General features: G+C 37.0%; 1 protein-coding gene across 9 annotated transcripts in view; it reads left to right on the plus strand.

The window, feature by feature from the left end:
* ZDHHC14 (zDHHC palmitoyltransferase 14) overlaps nt 1–19150 on the plus strand; it is a 94747-nt gene that overhangs the window by 49252 nt on the left and 26345 nt on the right. For 5 of the 9 annotated variants that reach the window (XM_085543488.1, XM_015858325.3, XM_015858324.3 and 2 more), the window contains 2 exons: nt 4729–4901; nt 12883–13041. In XM_085543488.1, coding sequence (XP_085399614.1) covers nt 4729–4901; nt 12883–13041 — 332 coding nt within the window. The remainder of the gene's footprint in view (nt 1–4728; nt 4902–12882; nt 13042–19150) is intronic. The other 4 variants (XM_085543489.1, XM_015858326.3, XM_015858328.3 and 1 more) reach the window with 1 other exon arrangement.

Genomic DNA, 19150 nt, shown 5'->3' on the forward strand with positions numbered 1-19150 from the left:
GCAGAGTCTGAATGAAAACATCACTGACTGCTGCTGATATTGAAGTCTCCTTTCTCTATTGCAGCTTCCCTTTCCTGGTGTATTTTTTACCTGCCTAATGCTAACAGCCCATGCACGTGAGACCCTTCCAGGAGCATATGTGATTTGTCAGAGACAGATTTCAACAAGATGGTATCATTTTCTTACATCCTAGTAAACTAACTTGGCTCACAAAAGAAGTTGACAAAGATTTGTGATGGCATTGGGTCAGAAGTTTAGGACCAGGTGTCTTAGAGCAGTGATGCAGTGGATGTAAAAGGGGGGTGAATTTCAGAGAAGCTATGAGTAAGAGTGGAAGGACAAGAAAATGCTTTGGGTTAATGTAAGGCAAACAACGTGGTCTCAGTTTGTAACATATGAAACAGAACAGCACCCACACACTAATAACTACCATTGTGCTAAATAGGCAGCACTTGCTAAAACAGTTTCAATTGATGTAGGAAAATGGTCAGTTAGTAATTTATTTTCATGGTGGTTCTACTATACTTAGTATATTATGCTCTTCTTGGGGTGCGTATTTTTTTAATATCCATTCCAAAGAGTTTGGTGTCAGTGAAAAACTTTGCATATAGCATCATTGGTCTTACCAGTCAAGCTTATGGATCTCTTATTTTTTAATTAGTGTAATTGTGATGGCTATATCTTTGCATATTATCTGTATTTTTTTGCTCTGCCAGCTTAGCAGATGGTGTGCAAGACCTCATTTCTCAGATACAAAACCTATCAGTGAGTAATAATGACTGCCTGAGAAATGTTCAGGAAGGTCTTTGTTTCAAGGATAGACCTGAATTAGGCCTCTTTTGGTTTTCCCCTTTTCTAGTGAAAGAGCTTGAAGATGATGAGATTTTCAGTGTACGCTCACTTCAATACAGTTACTACAAGTATTTATCTGCTCATCTTGGTAGCCACAGGGAGCGTGGTTATCCAGTTAAGAGGGCTGCTGGTGGATGAGAATTACTTTTGTTGCTCTTCTGTATCCTTCATTCACAGGCATGATACTTGATAATTATCTCTTAAATGCCAGTATGTTTTTATTTTTATCTAGCTGTGACAGACGAGTCTTCCAGCAGATTTTATTTCCCTCCTACACTCACGCAAACTTTCACATGATGCTTCAGAAAAGGATCTGAGAAGCCAGGCAGAACCCAGGGCTGATTTGTTTAAAGCCTTAATTAAAAACCTTATTAAATAAATTGAAAGTTGAGGTTGTATTACTGGTTGCTATGTGCAAACCAAACATTGTTCTCTGAGGAAGCTATTTCCACAATAGGATTTTTAGTGAGATCTCTTGTCTCGTAATATGTCCTCAAAATGTATATTATGAAATAGCCTGTCAGTAGTTGTTTTATGCTATCTCTACTGATACTGTTAAGGCTAGTTGTTTCCCTGAGTCAAAGAGATAAAGTAATGTCTAAGATGTAAAGTTCACATCTGTTAAGGACCAATAGATGATGAAATGTGTGACCAGCAGGTTGAGGGAGGTGATTCTGCCACTCTGCTCTTGTGAGACTACCTCTGGAGTATTGTGTCAAATTCTGGAGCCGCCAATGCAAGAAGAACGTGGAGTTGTTGGAGTGGATCCAGGGAAGGGCCATGAAGATAATCATATCAGAGAGCTGAAGTGCCTCCCCTATGAGGGACAGGCTGATAGATGGGGTTCTTCAGCCTGGAGAAGAAGCTGCTTAAAAGAGACCTTATAAGGCTTTCCAGTACATGAAGGGGGGACCTAAAGGAAAGCTGGGGAGGAATTTTTTGTAAGGATATGTAGTGACAGGACAAGGGGAAATGGTTTTAAACTGGAAGAGGGTAGATTTAGACTTGATATTAGGAAGAAATTCTTTACACTCAGCAACACTCCCTCCGAACTCGGTATCGTCTCTAAACTTAATGAGGTTGCACTCAGTCCCCTTGTCCAGATCATCAGTAAATATATTAAACAGGGTTAGCCCCAATACTGGCCCTTGGGAATATCATTCATGACTGGTCTCCAGCTGGATTTAACTCCATTCACCACCATTGTCTGGGTCTGGGTGTCTGGCTATTTTTTTTTCACCCAGCAAAGAGTACACTAGTCCAAGCCCTGGGCTGTCAGCTTTTTCAGGATAATGCGGTGTGAGAAGTCAGGAGCCTTACTGAAGTCTAAATAAACTACAGCCACAGACTTTCCTTCATCCTGGTCAAAGAAAGTGATCAATTTGGTCACAAGCAGCACCTGAATTTCATGAACCCATGCTGGCTACGTCCGATGGTTGTCTTGCACGTTAACTCTCATCTGTTCTTGTATTTGTTCACAGATGGCTATTAGCACCAAAGGTCAAATCTTTGGTCTTTTTTATAGATATGACTTGGAATCATATCAGTAGTATGTAAAATTCAGGGTGTTAACACTCTGAAAACACACTTAAGGGGAGCAGATTGTCTTACCATTTGGTGAAAAGCGTACAGAGCTATGGGAATGTTCTGTCATTGTTGATGGACCGTAGTTTCAGCAAGACATAGACATTTTCTGTTGTAGTGAAGTCATCCCTTAACATCAAAGCAGGGCTTTTACAGTGTTTTAGCGTGGGAATTGGTTCCTTCTACCAATTCTGTATGAGGCAATGGGTAAAACAAAACACTACTGTTGTGATGGCTTTTCAGTTTCCATTCTTTGTATATCACTGAGATGCTTAAGTGTAAGTTGCTTAGGTGGAAGATACTGCTTTTCTTAGGTCAGTATCTAAACTGTATTGCACCTACTGTGCTACCCTGTGATTACCTCCTGGTGCATTTCATACACATACAGATCTTGTTTGGTCAACAGACTTCAGCACAGTTGCAGTTTCTCTGGTATGCGTAATGAATTATGCAATAGAAGAATAATAGCACTACTATATTTAGTTTTCATTAATGTACAAGGTCCCTCTAATCCTTCTGAAGATATGCTGCAAGAGCATATTTGTACTCTTGTCTGAGCATATTACAGTAGTTTTGGCTTCAGTGATCTTTTGTGGCAAGAAATAAATTGAGCAGCACAATGTTTGTGTGCTCTGAAAGCTTCTGTTTGGTTGTTCTTTCTGACTGGGTTCTCCGACATTAAGGAAATGAGGCCTACAGATAACAGCTGTATTGCTGCTTCCTTCAGCTCTGATTTCAGGGATCCAGTTCTTGAAAATGGGTTTCTGAAAAGTGTGCATTTTGTGTTTAAACGCTCTTCTCTGTCTTGTCTGTGAAGTCTGGGCTCTGCATTCTTATTGTTTTTCTTCAGCGCCACTAGGCTTTTTAATTTTTTTAATTTTTTTTTTTGTGAAGTGTTATGCCTGTAACAGTACATTTGTATAGGTTGAAAGTATGATCTGTCACAGGGGTGACATGATGTGCTTTGTAATGCATTTTGCTGCATCCATTAAATACACTGTGTTCGATGAGATAGCCAAATTTATTGAATAGGGTTGTGCAGGGCAATCAACACTCGGTATGATGTAGCTGCTAGGAGAAGCATTTCCATTCCATTCCCATCCCATCAGCTGATGTGATAACAGTGGAGTTGACACTGTCATCGCTTCCTCAGAGTTAACATCCCAGTGAGGGTAACACATGGTGTAAAAGCTGGCACATCCGAATCATCATTTAAGGCAGCCTGCAGAAATAAGAAAGATTGTGTTAATTAAACTGTATTGATACCTAGAAACTGTAGACAAAGCCATAAGGCCTAGAACTTACTGGTTTAAGGCTTATGTTTTGACTTCTCATGCAAGCATCAGAAGTACTTCAAGCAGTCTGTGTTTTGCCCACTGTGTAATGGAAGAGCTATGGAGAGTGTTTTCAGTCTGTGTTTTCTGAGGTGACCCTACAGAGCTTATTACAATGATTCAGATTAACCAGTAATACACTGTGCAACATCTAAGTATTCATATAACTATTTTGCACAACCATAATGAGGTATTTGTATTTCGTGTTCCTTAGATTCCAGTGCTTCTGCCCTTTCTGGTCTTATTACATGTGAAATATAGAGGAAAATCACTGACTATGTTGTAATCCTAAAGCCTGCCATTATATTGTAAACCTGGTAACTATAGAGCTGGTGCTGGTAAAGAGCTGTCAATGCTGCCCTAGACCAGCAGTGCACTGCTATAATTAACTGATTTTGTGAACAAGTAAATATTTTTATTCAGCTGCAAAAAATGGATTTAGAGAATCAGTAGGCCTTGAGACACCATCCAGTGTATAATATAATACTGATACATTGTAGAGCTGCTAGAGGATTGTGCCACAGGTTCTTAAGCGCTTTCTTTTTGATGAACTACATTTTCACTTCATAGATTAATGTCATTAGCGTAGATCATTTCCTCGTGTTAACAGCGTTAGTTTTCATTGCAGAATGCTTTTAGGTTACTCTTCCCCCTCCATATTTTCTTCATGTAAGTGGGCAGTAGGTGAATAAATATGTGAGCTCAACATATCCAAAATATTACGCATTATTGAAATCGCTGTTTTGCTGTTCAGAGCTCTATGTTGCTACATAGGTTGAGAAATTTCAGAAGTGTCATGAGCACGTAAAGAAGAAATTTCAGCTTTCATAAATCCAAGAAATTTACCTGCTTGAGAAAGTGAATTCTTGATACACATTTATAATGGTAAACAGTTTTTGAGAAAAATTTGAATTATTTGTTGATTGTTTAATATGTTTTTTTTTTTTTCCTTTTCCAGCTGTCCATATTTATCAGAGAAGATTACACCTGCTATACCTGCAATTGGTGGGATACTTTTCTTTTTCGTGATGGGGACCCTGCTGCGTACTAGTTTCAGTGATCCTGGTGTCCTCCCACGTGCAACACCAGATGAAGCAGCAGATCTAGAGAGACAAATAGGTAACACTGAAGGTCTGTTTTCTCCTCGCTTTCCTCCCAAGGGTTTATGTGCTGTGTGAAGGTGATGTGCTGCTCTGTTCCTGGGAGAAGTTACTCCTGTCTTTCCGCAGTAATTAATTCTGGAGTTGCCGTGTCCAATGACACTGCAGTGATTACTGTGGAAAGGTGGTCAATCAAGTCTTCCAAAAGACAGTAAACAAAATGCTGGCCCTGAAGAGTGGTAGTTATTATTGTGAATGCTTTTCAGCAAATACTGAAAAACTCTCATGATAGTGTGCAAGAGAATTTTTGAGGTGTTTCTGACAAGAAAGCTGATGTTGCAAAGTTTATAAAGTTGTGTGTCTTTTAAAGTAATGTATCCTCACAGTTTAAAAGAATTTAATTAGATTATTAATTATATTGTGAAAGGATCAGATAAACTTATATTAATGTACAGTGTTGCAGTTAGATAAAGTCCAGGCAAGGCTGTACTTCAGTAACTAATAGTGTGTATTTTTTTTATCTGTTTAAAGCTGATGCAATTAAAGGAGAGTGAGCAATGTTATAATGATTTCTCAAGACAATTGTCAACTAAGTTCTAATTGTGGAATTTCTACAGCTACAGATGAACTAATAGCATATGCTATCTAGATAAGAAAACATGGGATAAATTTGCAGAACTACTTCATAAACGCTATTTGCTTATTTTTGTACTAAGCAAGTAAAGCTTAGTAACAGCTACTTATATCTACTTCAAAACGATAGCCGGTGGAAATAATTTGTTCTGAAGCTGAAAGACCTTCACTCATATAATTGAAAAGCAATGTAACAGGCGTATGCAAGCACAGGACATGTACCCATATGGTCCTGAAAGTTTCTCTACTGCTGTGTTTAGTGCTGTCTGAAGATTGTGTACCATGACGAATAATGCTGTAAAAGCTAAAGCTTTTGTTGCCAACACTCCTGCATCTATAATATATGAATTTGAGGGGTTTACTTCAGAAAAGTTTTTGGCTGGTTCTTGAGGATAATATTCTACACAACGCTTTAGTGAAACAGACTGAAGGGCAAAGTCATTGGTTTGGATATACTATATTATGGAGTAGGGTTGATTTGGTGTATATATGGAGCAGAAGTTTTGGCTTAATTTCCTCAGAAAGCAGCTGTGATTGGTATGAGTATGTCACCATGCCGGTGAATGGAAATAATAAGAGAATTCTAGTCACATCAACATTGCATTTGTTTGCTTGAACTTGAATGCAGACATGATGTAGACATCCTGAAACTATGCCTTCCACTTAAGAAATCTGTCAGACAAAGGAATGTTCTTAAGGTGAAACTAAAAAAAAGCTGATGACTTGAAATTGTTAATTGGGACCTTTTTGAATCTTGAACTCAGAGGAGGGGTAACAAATTTGTTTTTAATGTTGTCACTACAGCGAGATCATTTTATTCCACCAGGTTTGGAGTGTTCCGAGCACAGCTGTTACAGTATACAAAGTCATACAGTATAAAGGTGTCTGCATAAACAGAATTTAGTGTGCTTCAGTGAAGCGAAGTTAATGCATTTGCTATGTACTATGTGCAGCAGCTATTACTTGTCTACATTTCTTTAAATATATTTCTTGGCTAAAGTAGGACCTCATGGTTGGTTAGAAGCCGTCTGCAATCACGTCATGGTACCTCTTACTGCTGGTCTTCAGTTTTGATTCTTCTTTGATGAAAAGTACTGAGAGTAATTTAGTACCCCCTATAATGTGAGATCCTTATAAGGAGCTCTATGTGATGAAAAATACATTAGATGAGGGAAACCATCTTAATTCCGATTAAAGTAATAATAACCATAGCATTGCTTCCCCTGCTGAAAAACAAGTGTGCTGTATAAAAGCAAGCTATTTGCAGTTTAGAAGAGAAAGTCAGGTCTGGTCCTTTGAAATTGGATCGCCAACGCTGATGGCTGACAGTCTAACTATAGAAAAATATTGACTATAATTTCTTAAGCTGATTCAAAAATAATAAAATAAAATCTTCCTGGAGAATGGGAGACTTTCACACCTGCATTTGAGAGGAACAGAGAGGAGAATAAGAAAAGCTGGAAAGAGCAGCAGTATCTAGGTGGTATCCTATGTTATCTGCCATCTCTGCAGGAGTTTTATTTGTCATTCTTTGAATTTCTTGAGACCTCTAAAGAAACTGAAATGGATTTTAATCCATTAATGATGGTGCTGCTGGAATTTATTAGCTGACTATCTGTCGGAAATAATAATAATGGTGCAGATGAGGGGGAAAAATAAATTCAGAACAAAAACTTTGTATAATCTGTACTTTTTATGTAAAACAGCTCATCTTTTTAATGGAAATGCACCTTCTCAGTAATTGCATATAAATATAATGATGATGGTCTGCAAAAAGAGATTGTAAACCAGTTGTTGAAGTGTAGCTATTAGGATTTCGCTATCTTGCTGTGACAGGTTTTTTTCAGGACTATATCCAGCTACTTTGTGAAATGCATGAGCATTTTGTAGAATGTGTTTTAAATACGCTTTTGTTAAGGGATTTCCCCAGTTTAATCACAGCAAGTGAATACTTCAAGGTTTATATCTAGTATCCTATATGCAGTTCTTATTGGTATCTATGATTTTTGAATTGGCTTTGGTGTAAAAGTCACTTTAGAGATTTTATGATGTGCAATATAATTATTTATTTTTATAGAGTGACAGAAATACGAACAGGCTATGAATATTATCTGGAAGTTATTGTCCCTATTTAAAGGATGAAGTATCTTGAATGCTTTCTAGTTGGCTCAAAAAAATGGCTTAGATGTGTTATTTTCATAATCCTGTTCCTATAAGCTTGAAAGAGCTTATAAAGATGCAACAAGAATCCAAAAGGAGAAGATGAATGTTCCATGAGTAATATAAACCTAGGCAGATAAGGCAAACGGCAGCGTTCTAACCATGCACTTCTTATGGGGGACTTGACACAGAAACAGGTCACCATGGTTTGCTCCAAGAAGTTCTTTTGCTTCTTGGTGTGTCTCTGTTCCAGTTGTGGGAGCATGGTGGTCATGTAGAGGATTTTCTATTCAAATATTATACAGATGAGATTTGGGGTTTTCTGTCCCACAAATAAAACAGCCAATGGCTTCTGCTTCAGGCATTCTTCAAGCTCAGAAGATTCCTGGAGTTCTCCATTGCTTCAGGGTTTGATTTAAATTTGGATCCTTATTGTAGTGCTTCTAGCTATCAATAGCTTTTGTTTCCTTTCGGCTCTGTTCACGTATTTTTACTGCTTTTTGCTTATGTAGTTCCCTCAGGCATAGGACTGGAATTGTTTCCCAGGTTATTAATAAGGTTTAATTTATTACTTACTTTTATTCTGGAGGTTTTCTTTGTCTCCGAATGTGGGGTACCAGATTGACAGTCATACATGGTGCTGCATGCTTTAAACAATGTTCTTAAAATCTAGTAGAAGTATGTGTTTGTGTGCCAACTAAATCTTTCAGAAAGCTCTTGTGCTGTCAGTGATTTGTTGAAAGAAAGAAGCATACAATTACATTTGTTTCTGGAAGTGAGGATACGTTTCACACAAAACCCTAGACTTAAGGGTGGTGATACAGTTCTACTCTTACGAAAGTAGTGTACAGCGTTTTCCAAAGTCAAGGCAGTAACACTTCTATCCTAAAGTATGAGTAGTACTTGGTCAGTATTTTTTGTCAGCTATCAGATAGAGAGGTATGTGTGGAATGCAGTTAGTGGCTGCTACTGGTTGCCCAAGCCAGGTTCCCAGTACTGTTTGTCCCTGAAATTACTGTTGGGAAACAAAAAGATGTTACTTAAGTTCTTATCACTTAAAAAAATAATAATAAATTGAAAAAGTCCTTTTCTTGTATCCCCCAATTGTTAAGCATATAGCTTGAATTTAAGTAGTTAAACACTGAGAGTGCTTTTCTTAGAGGAAGCTTATATTCTTATGGGGTTTTTGTTATTGTTCTTCAGATGTTATAGGTCATACATGAAGATTTTTCATTGCATTATCTGTTTCTCTCAGCAGGAAACATTAGAAGTACTCAGTGATTAATTTTGCTATTCATATTGTTTGAAGATGGAAATTGCATCACAGTGGCAGAACTTGCATGATACGGTCTTGATAAGTTTGTGTAATGATGACATGGAGAGACCTTCTAGAAGGGGGTTTGTTCCTAGTATCAATTGGATAATTGACCAAAAATAGCAAATGCTTGAGTGGAAGGATCCTGGAGATATGCATACAGAATTCCAGGCTTTGTCTCATCTAAACACCACCACCAATTAAAAGAGAATAAAATAATTTGAGCGAAGTGGAATACGTTATTGTATTAGTTAAGAGACTGTGCTGTTTCTCCTTTAAATATGTGAAGCAGGTTTTCTTGAAGCAAGTCAGGGAGCTTGGTCCTACAAGGAAGTGGATTGTGTCTTTTGTGGCTTTTATCTAAAATAAAAAACCTGGAACCCTGTCTGTTGCATGAACTCTTAATGCTGCAGTACAGAAGTTGTTGTAATATATGTCTCAGCAAAGTATCAGAAAGGCTGGATGGCAACTCCATTAGTGGGAGAATTCTATGCTTATTTTGTAAAATAGCTTGCCTTACTGTTACTGGGTTGGGAAAGAAAAATGTAGAAAAGCAATGGTCAAACAGATTTATTTGGGTAGGGTAGTTCTGTGAAAGTTAATCTTCTTATGCCTTAAAAGGAATTGCATATATTTCAAGATTGGCTTGCATTAGAACTCCAGTATGAGCAGTCCAACTGAAGCTAAGTAAAGCATGAAAATTAGGGAGACCAGGACAAGGCAGGTACAAGGCATGTTTAGCGCATTCAAGATAGGTAAGCTTGATTAAATCCAAGCACTTTTGATTTTACTCTCTTATTTGCTCCCAGAAAAAAACCAAAAAGGCTAATAAGCAGAATGACTGAGATCAGGTTTGATTATTCAACTTAAGATTGTGGGGAAAATTCTGACTGTTTCAAATCAGCAGGACAGTTTTCATTTTATTTAGTTTGCATCAGCTTTTGCGCTTGGATTTTGAGATTAATTTTCTTCATTTGGAGAGCTGGGATTGGCTGTCCCTGTGAACTTGAACTTCACTGCACTGGTTTGGAAGGAAATCCTCTTAGGAAAAACAGTGTTGTAAATGGAACAGGATGGCCAGTAGTCTCCCTTTTGCACTAGAGGCAAGGAAAGTTGCCTTTGAGATTCTGCCAAAGCATGTTAAAATAATAAGACAAAGGAGGGTACTTATCAAACTAAGGAAATAATGTTGCTTTATTGTTTTTTAATTGTTGTGCATTTTTTATGAATAAGTATTTCATTAAGGAAAAAGAAATCATTTTTTCTAAATGATCTTGATTGTGATTTGAATGTCATTTTCTTTCAATGGTTGTACATATTCAATACCTAGGCTTTTCTAGGAGGAAAAGCTTTTAAATGTTGGTGAGATTAAATTCAGTGCATTTCTAAGCAGTGTTGAAAGCTACAATTGAGAAACTCAACTATAAATATCAAATAGAAATCATTGGTTTATTAATGAACTGGTAGTATGAACTTGTATGTTTTGGGTTCAGAACTTTCTTTACTCTTATGATCAAAAATGGACATAACACTGCGTTTTGTAAGCTCTATGAACTTATATAAAGACTAAGAGTATTACAAGCCTGCTGGTGATTATCTCAATGAAAGTACAATCTGTTGAAGCATATTTGCCTTTTTCATTGATAGCAAGTAAAATCAGCAATAGAGGGATTTTCATAAACACAACTTCATATTGTTTTCTCCCCTAAATTTTCTTCCCTAATAGTACTGTATTGCCTTATGTGGATTGGTGCTACTAAGATGCTATTTCACTGTTTCCCAGTATTTACTAACATGTTACGTAGAGGGAAAATAATGCTGTAAGTATGAGAATCAACCCCAGAATTACAAGAAACTGTTTCCTGTTTGGATGTAGGAATTGGCCACGTCTCTGTTAAGCATTGAACAGCATAAGCACGATGGTGCTACGCCCTCAGAAAAGCCTATTTTCAGCTTAGTTCTGAAAAAGAAAAGAAAGCACACAAAAATAGTTTCTCAATATAACCTGGAAATACTAAGTCATTCCTTTTGACCTCATAAATCCTCATACCTGCTTGTATGCTTCAAAATCCATCATTTACGTAGTAAGTTCCTTTTTAGCAGCATAATCATAAAAATAGCTCTGAAACTTAAGATAACATCTATATTACATCTTCAACAACTTCTATTATGTAGTTATGCTTCAACATGTAAATAAATACACCAGTAACTTACATGCAGTACTTGTTTAGTCTTAAATACTGTGATAAGTAGTACTGACCTTGAGATCAAAATTGGTATTATTGATTGGTATGGGAGCCACACAGTAACCTCTGCTTTCATGGTCATAGGATCTGGCTGAGCATTCCAGGAACAGTGCAGGGGCTCGTTGCGGTTCAATACAACCAAGCATCTGGCAGGGTCTAACAAGCTGCTTCTAAACAACTGTTTCTTTAATAACCATTACTTCTTTCCCATATGGGATGCTTAGGATCCTCACATTTTGATTCCTTCATTTGCATCTATTGCACCCCTTCCTCCACTTTCTTTCCCAGGAGACTCAGAGGCCCACTTGTTTCAGTGCTCAAGTTTGCGGTGATGTTCCATAGATACTTCTACTGATTCATGCTCAGGGAGTGAGTGAGCAGGTTGCAGATGAGAGATTCCTGAACTAGATTTGCTAATTCTGTTATTGCACCTTTACTATCAAGTCTACAATGATGCTATTTTGAATGCCTTCCTAAGTAGAAAGCATTCTGGTTCCCACCTCCCCCTACACCAACACTTTGTAGTTTGCAGGCTGTGCAGATATGCCTGCAGACTTCACAGAAATGGCACCTGGAGTGATATTTGTAATAACTTGACCTCAAACACAAGTCGTGGATCTTGTAGTCATCCAGTAATGCTTGCCCAGCACAAACATAATAGGGACAACTTAAACATAGTTGTGAGGGTGACCCTGACTTCAAAATGCAGTTGCTTTCATGTATGGGGGAAAAAAAAATTATTTCCCTACTGATTTTCCTGTTCTGCGTCTCTGAAAGTAATAAAAACATTATTTTTGTCACTTCTGTGGTCTGTTTTGTTGTGATTTCAGAAGAACCAATAAACTGACGAGAAGGTACTGCTCATGCATGTTCACCTTTTGGAGTATAGCTCAGTTTGGGAGAATGTGAAGAACAAAATCTAACTGAAGTAAATGTGTAGGTTCTGTACTAGATTGAGCCTACATTTCCTGTTATTTCCGCTTTCAAGACTAAAATGTTAGCTTATTTGAAGCAATTTCCTGTTTAAAAGGTAGCTTTTCTTAGTTTCTCTTGACAAATGCTGTAGAAGTGCTACAAACTTCTTGTTATTACAGAGTTAAAAATAATTAAAAAAAAAAAAGAATTTCTTAAGTCAGTTTGTCCTGATGGAGGCTTTTGAAATTGTCATCTGAAATGTTTTCCCTTTTTATATGAGTCGATGGTCAGTCTGCTTTCATGTTCAGAGATGAGCATCTATCTTCCTTACATCAAACTTGTCTTTGGATTGGACTGAATAAACTCTGTTGGAAACATTTATTTATGTTTTCATCATACTGTGCAACTAGCTGTCGTTGTTTGTAATGTATTCTCCACAAACTGCTTGGGGGTATGAGATTGTAAGACTTTGGGGATCAAGGTGGTTCTCAGCATCTGCAACTTTATTTTGGGCATTGTTTTCTTAAAAAATTCAAATTAGTTGGTTGTAGATGCTATTTGTAATTATAATTCTTGCTATCTCTAAGAGCACTTATTTCAGGAGAATGAGAACGGTAGAAGCCAGTTTAAGTGTATTACCATGAGGCTGATAAAAACTTGTTACTGTAGTTTGCCATCAAGAATGGTTGAGTACATGCAGCATAGCTCAAGTGCAGAACCTAATGTATTGTTTCCCTGTTTAGATATTGCAAATGGCTCCAGTTCAGGAGGATACCGTCCCCCTCCCAGAACAAAAGAAGTGATCATCAATGGACAGACAGTGAAACTAAAATATTGTTTTACTTGCAAGATTTTCCGCCCACCTCGTGCCTCACATTGCAGCCTTTGTGATAACTGCGTAGGTGAGTAAAAAAAAAATATACATATGGCATATGTTCAGCTTGTTAACTTACATGCTATGAACACTTAAGAAATCAGAGAGAAAAGAAGTGATCAGAGTTAGTGACAGGGTTACTCATGAGGACAATTGCTGTGTTCATCCTTTTTCCTACAAGCTCTGATAAACATTAAGAATTTCAGAAGGCAGAAGGTGAGTAGATTTGACCTAATACAGAAGTTGTTGCTAAGATAGACACATGTGCCTTTCCTATCCTGCTTTGCTAAACAAAGAAGCACCCAAACCAAGTGAGACCACATGGTGTCTGCGATGAAATTGGCGCAGATGGGCCAACCTTTAAAGGAGTCTCAGCATTGTTTCCTTCTCCAAGCTAAATTGCAGCCAAGGAGCTGCTTCTCTCATTAATTTCTGACGAGCTTTGAAAGGCATAGTTCCAAAAGCTAGGATCACACAGGGGAATGCACGCTTTAGGTAATTCCCTGCCTTAGCACAGGTTTAGGGTTAGAAACTTTTGAAGTCAGAATCAGTAACAAATTACAGAGAAATACTATTTGGAGAGCAAGTAGATGGTATCAGTACCTATGGTTATTTTGTGGTGGTAGGGTTGTTTTTTGTTTTTCTTTTTTTTCCTCTGAACACCTTTTTCATGACTGATTTGTTTGGAGGGCAGGCAAGGTGATTAAGATACGCATGGATTTAAAAACAAACTAAAAACCTCACCAATCAAATCTGAGTAGTTTTACAGTTAATTAGATCCCATTTAGAGTTCAGCACAGCTGATTAGCATACTGTTGAGCCTGGATCTTATGCATTCAAGAAAATAATGTAGCGAGATGTCTCCAGCTGAGAAATGTAATTGCAGCATTCAGCACTGATATTTTTAGATATAAAGCAGTCACTGGAAGTATCGTAGTTTCATATGTAGATGATACTCATATAATGAGCACACTTACACGACAGTGAGAAGTGTAGCCTTTTGGCCCTGTGCCATTAGTTGGAAGCTGTAGATGGTTCCCTGGGTAAATAAGCATTCCTGACGTATTAGGGTTGCATAAATTCTGTCAAAGCTATTGAATGTAGCAAGGATGTTGCAGTTGACTCATCTTCATGAAAGTATTTTATGAAATGTATAGCTTGGATGTTGCAGTGTGATGCTGTTGTCACAGATCTGACAATGTGAAAACACAGTTGTAGTACATTAAAAAATGTAAATATTTGAAAAATAAATAAAAGGTGGGGACTGTTACCCTCATCAAGAGAGTGTGTAAATAAGAGCAACTTGTACAAATACATCTTGAAACCTATTTAAAAAATAGTGTTTTGGCTTTTTAAAATAAACTCCAATGAAGAATTTATTTACAGATTGTCTGTACTCTGCTTGTGTCCTTTTAATACCAAACTTGTGAAGCCTACGGTGAAAAGAATTAGTGATGGGAGAGGGAACTTAAAAACAATCACTGTCTTCCGATTATGTCTGTACTGAAGCAATAGTTGTTAATCTGTCTGAATGTATATCAGAAAAGGGACAGAGTGAGCATCTTTTACAAGCAGTAGTTGTATCCTATTTGTTGTTTTTTTTTTGTTGTTGTTGTTTTGTGAGAGTATTGTGTTTTAAAGTTACTTGATTTCAAATAATTCATTTGTTGGAGTGAATTTGCTGCAGTTTTCCCCATCAACATTTAGAGTGGGAACTGTGATGGCTGCTCCAAAAGTAATGCTAATTAGTTAGAAGACAGCATTTCTCTTGCAACATGGTAACAACAGTACCTGTACCGGTTTAAAGAGTGTGAATTGCATTACCAGTGGTGGCTGGACTGCCCTACCACACCCACCAAGTAGTCTAGAGTAGTACCTTCTAACTTTTGTCTGTTCAGGACTGCTTGGCAACATCTTCCTTGCAACAGTGCTGTCATAGCAGCTTGTGAACCAGTGTGACATGCAGGCTTTTGTTCATCACTGGTGAAATTGCATAGCTAATGATGGTGACTTAATTGAAAAGGTCTTTTGTAGCTGGGAATTAGCTCTTTCAAATAGTGTTGTTTTGCTCTGTGCATCTGTTCTTGTTGCTGGGGAAATAAATAGGAGGCATTACTTTTGGAGTGACCTACATACAATTAACTATGACTTTTGAGAGTATGTTACTTTTGGTTTTAGTTAAAGCATCTTCATACATGTGTTCATGTGCATTTGATTCAATAAGAGAAAACCTGTTAGTATTTGTAGCTAATTTTCTGTGCAAACTACATGTCAGGAAAGTTGGATTGCTCATGTACTCTAAAAAACTAATGGCGCAAGAGTGTATAGTTAATCAGAATATGTTATGCACTAATAAGCTCCTACAAGTTAGTGTTGTCTATATGATGATGATTTTAGTGAATAAATCGTACGATAGCTTTGAGTGTTCTTGAGTCACAATTTTGTGGGGTTTTTTTTACTGTAACTAAAGCAATGCAAAAATACTCATGTGTCACATGGATGTGAAAGGTTACAATTGTACAGTTATATACTTGACAGATAAACAGAGGTTATGTAAATAGAAAGAGAGTTAATAATAAATACTCACCGATGTTGAGGCTCACTGTAAAACTCCACACAGGAGTGATCTCTGGAAAGTACAGAGACTATAGGATAGAAGAATGGAGTTCTTCTTAAAATCAGCACACACTATAAAGAAGAAACAACTTAGTACTTTTGCATGAAGATGTTATGATACTGGGTTGATGAATGCAGAGTGATAGAGAAGCTCTTTCATTTGTTATTTTCCATTGATTCTTTTCATCTTGTAAGGAATCTTTAGTATTTTTAATATTTGAGTACTTGTAAAACTTAGCCATGTTTTCCCATTACATTTGGTTATTAGTAAGCATATCTGTTAATTTTTGATCTTGTTTCTGATATTCACTTCATGATTTTTTCCATAGATGGCTATGTAGCTTAGTTAAACAAAAGCACGAGTTTCCAAAGCTACCTAATTAGTGTTCTATATATAGTATCAATTTCAAACTCCTTTAGCTCTACAATGTTTTCATAATATTATCCAGAAGAACTTGGATTTTCATACAAATGCAGTTTGTTGCATTATGGGAGAATGCCTTCAGAAATTTTGTGAAATAAGTTTCCCACAGACAAACATCTTGGGTTTATTTCTGTCTTGCTTTCTTTAACTGCCTTTGTGAATGGCAGCTAGAAGTCAGCCCCTTAAGGGCCGTGTACCATGTGTTGCTTTAAAATGTAAACAAATTTAAAGTAAAGGAATTGCCACAGCCATCATGAATTCTCAGCCTGGGCTGGTTATTGTTGAGTTTTGAGAACAGGTTTTAAATGCAGTATGTGATGCTGTACTATTGATGCTATGATGCCAGTGGTCAAACTTGATTCGGAACTGACTTTTAAAATATATCTTTAGTCATTTCAACACTGAATCTCTACTTTCTTGATGAATATTTTTATATTTCTATAATAAAAGATGAATAAGAGGCAATCCACTATTTCCAGACAGTTTACCTAAATATAGTATAAAATGACTAAGAAAAAACAGTGAATAATGATTAGCCAGCAGTAAATCAACTTAGTCCGGTGAACTAAATGTCTAAGGTCTTCTTTGTGTTCACATGTCACAGTTTAGTCTATCAAGTAAAGTAACTGGTTTAGACGAAGACAAAAAAGCAGCATGCTGGGAAATGAGGGACACTGTTTTTATTCCTCAAAGAGAATTTGGCTTTTTTTACTTCTTAAAAACGTGTTGTAAATTCGTATGTGATTGAAGGATAAAGATAGCTTTCCTTGTTAGGTTCTTTCAATTCAAAGGATTGGAAGCTCAAATTTTTGAAGGTAGCTTGGATTAGGATTACTAGGAAAGTAGCTTGTTGGGTCTTTTTGTTTTTTGGGTTATTTTGGTTTTTTGTTTTGCTTTCCAGAAATCCATGATGAGCATGAGAATGGCATGCTTAGCTGTATAGATGTTTCAGTTGGTGCAGCAGCCTGTTTCCTGCCATGGCCAGAGTGGATCCCCTGGGAAGAAGGGAAGAAGAGGGCAAGCATGCAGTGATACTTCCTGCAGAATGTTCTCACGCTCTCAGAAGTTTTCAGTGTAGCTCTTCCTGAACCCTGGAGGGTTAACACTTTGTTTTCCATAGTTCTTGATGGATCTTAGGTGGCCATGTTTATCAGTACTATAGGTGCTTTTGGTTTTGGTAGGGGGTAGGATTCTTCTTGCTTGCAGGAATGGTTGCTATTCTGTAGATCCTAAGTATGAGGCCAAGTGTCAAGATTTTATTAGGTTGACAGGGAATTGTTTTTCCGGTTCTTGTTCTTCCATGTAAATAGGTTGGGTGTTACATGAAGATACCGTTGAGTCTAGAAAATTGGAAGATTGTGTTTGTTTTTGAGCTTAGTTTATTATCTTATGACTTATTAAACTCTATATTATACAGTTATCATGGAGTATTAATTCCTTTATATCCAACTGTAAAACTATGTGTGTTGCTTTTTGAGAATGTTGATGAAAGGGCATTCTGATTTTAAATTTTCATTAGCTTGTGTTTCTCTTAGTGACTAGCCATTACAGTGGGAGCATCTTAGTGGGGTGCGGAAAAGAGAAAGATCCTTGGTAACACAGAGAAACAAAATCAAGTTTTTTTTACTTGAAATCAAATCGTAATAAAATTGCTGGTCCTTGAGGAATCAAGACCACATTTGAATATGTTACATCAGTGATAATTACATTATCATTTTTAATCCAATATTGGGAAGCTAAGAGTGATTTCTATTAGTAAACTCCTTGAACACATGAAGAAGTCTTTGATTAAAAATTAGTCAAATATAATGCAGGTTGGCCTAGGGCACTGAGGATATTTCAGTGGTTTTGGTGAGTAGGATCAGTGAGCATCTAAGGAAGACAAAGCAGTGCATTTGGGATAAGCAAGAGAAGTAGGTTTTTTTTTAAAACAAACCCAGAAAAAAATGCTATATTAGAAACAAATAGGCAATTACATTCTGGTTAAGTGGTTGCTTTCTTTAAGCATTCTACCTGGGCAATAGATGTAATCTTGTGTCTGATCCTGTCCACACTGCATTGATGTATAGTTTTGAAAATACAATGTGTCATGTACCCAGCGGTATTCCAAACAGCAGATTTTTTTTAAAAAATCACTATTATAAAAAGTAGTTTCCCTTTTTAAGCACCGGTGTTGCAAATCTGTTTTCTTCCAGTGGGGAATTGCTGACTGAAACACAAGTAATATCTAACACACGAAAAACAAGACAAAAAAAGCATTACCAGTGAGGTCTGGGAGCAGCTCTTTGCTGTACTCATTCCAGACCCCACTATCTTCCAACCTGGAAAACACTAGTGGGAAGTGGTGCTGTCTGTTTGGTTTTAGTAACGCTGATACTGTGTCTGAGAGTCATTTGCCCATGACTTTCAGGTCCTAAACAACATGTGTTTATGTAATGCCAGAACTTCTTTTTGCTTGTGTTCAATTCTGTACCACTCTTCCTTTGTTACCTTATTGTCTCTTCTTTTACCTTTATGTCCTTTCTTGACCTTTGCCTGATTCTTTTCTTACATTGTCTGGGTTTAGAAAGGCTATGAGATGCTCCTGTGAAAAGAGTAAATTTTCACTTAATTTGTGTAATTGAACTGATAAAACCCTAGCACTAGATCTCTTAGAAAGTGACTTTCTAACTTTTAACATTTGAAACTACAAGGCTAGCTGCTTTTTTTTTTTTTTTTTTTTTTCTCTCTCGTTTTCATATGTGAGTCACCATCTCTGCAGATATCCAAGGAACATTTAGATGTGATACAAGGGATGTGGTTTAGTGGGAAATGGTGGTGGTAGATGGACCAGATGATCTTGAAGATCTTTTCCAATCTCGATGATTTTATGTGAGAATTGGCTTTGGCTCTTTTTGTAGATGTGCTACCTTTTCAAAGTACCTTAGGGGAGACAGAGCATGCAGCTATACTTCCAAATGTTAAGTATTATTTGTTTATTGATTGTTACATCTGTATACCAGATGTACGTCAGTATATCAGAGAAACTACTAGGAGAAAATACAAAGGAATGTCATTAGAAACCTAAATAAATGACTCAGTATTTACAACTGGTGTG

The sequence above is a fragment of the Coturnix japonica genome, chromosome 3 (genome assembly GCF_054131305.1).
Source record: "Coturnix japonica strain WE chromosome 3, WE-NBRP24, whole genome shotgun sequence".
Lineage (NCBI taxonomy): Eukaryota > Metazoa > Chordata > Aves > Galliformes > Phasianidae > Coturnix > Coturnix japonica.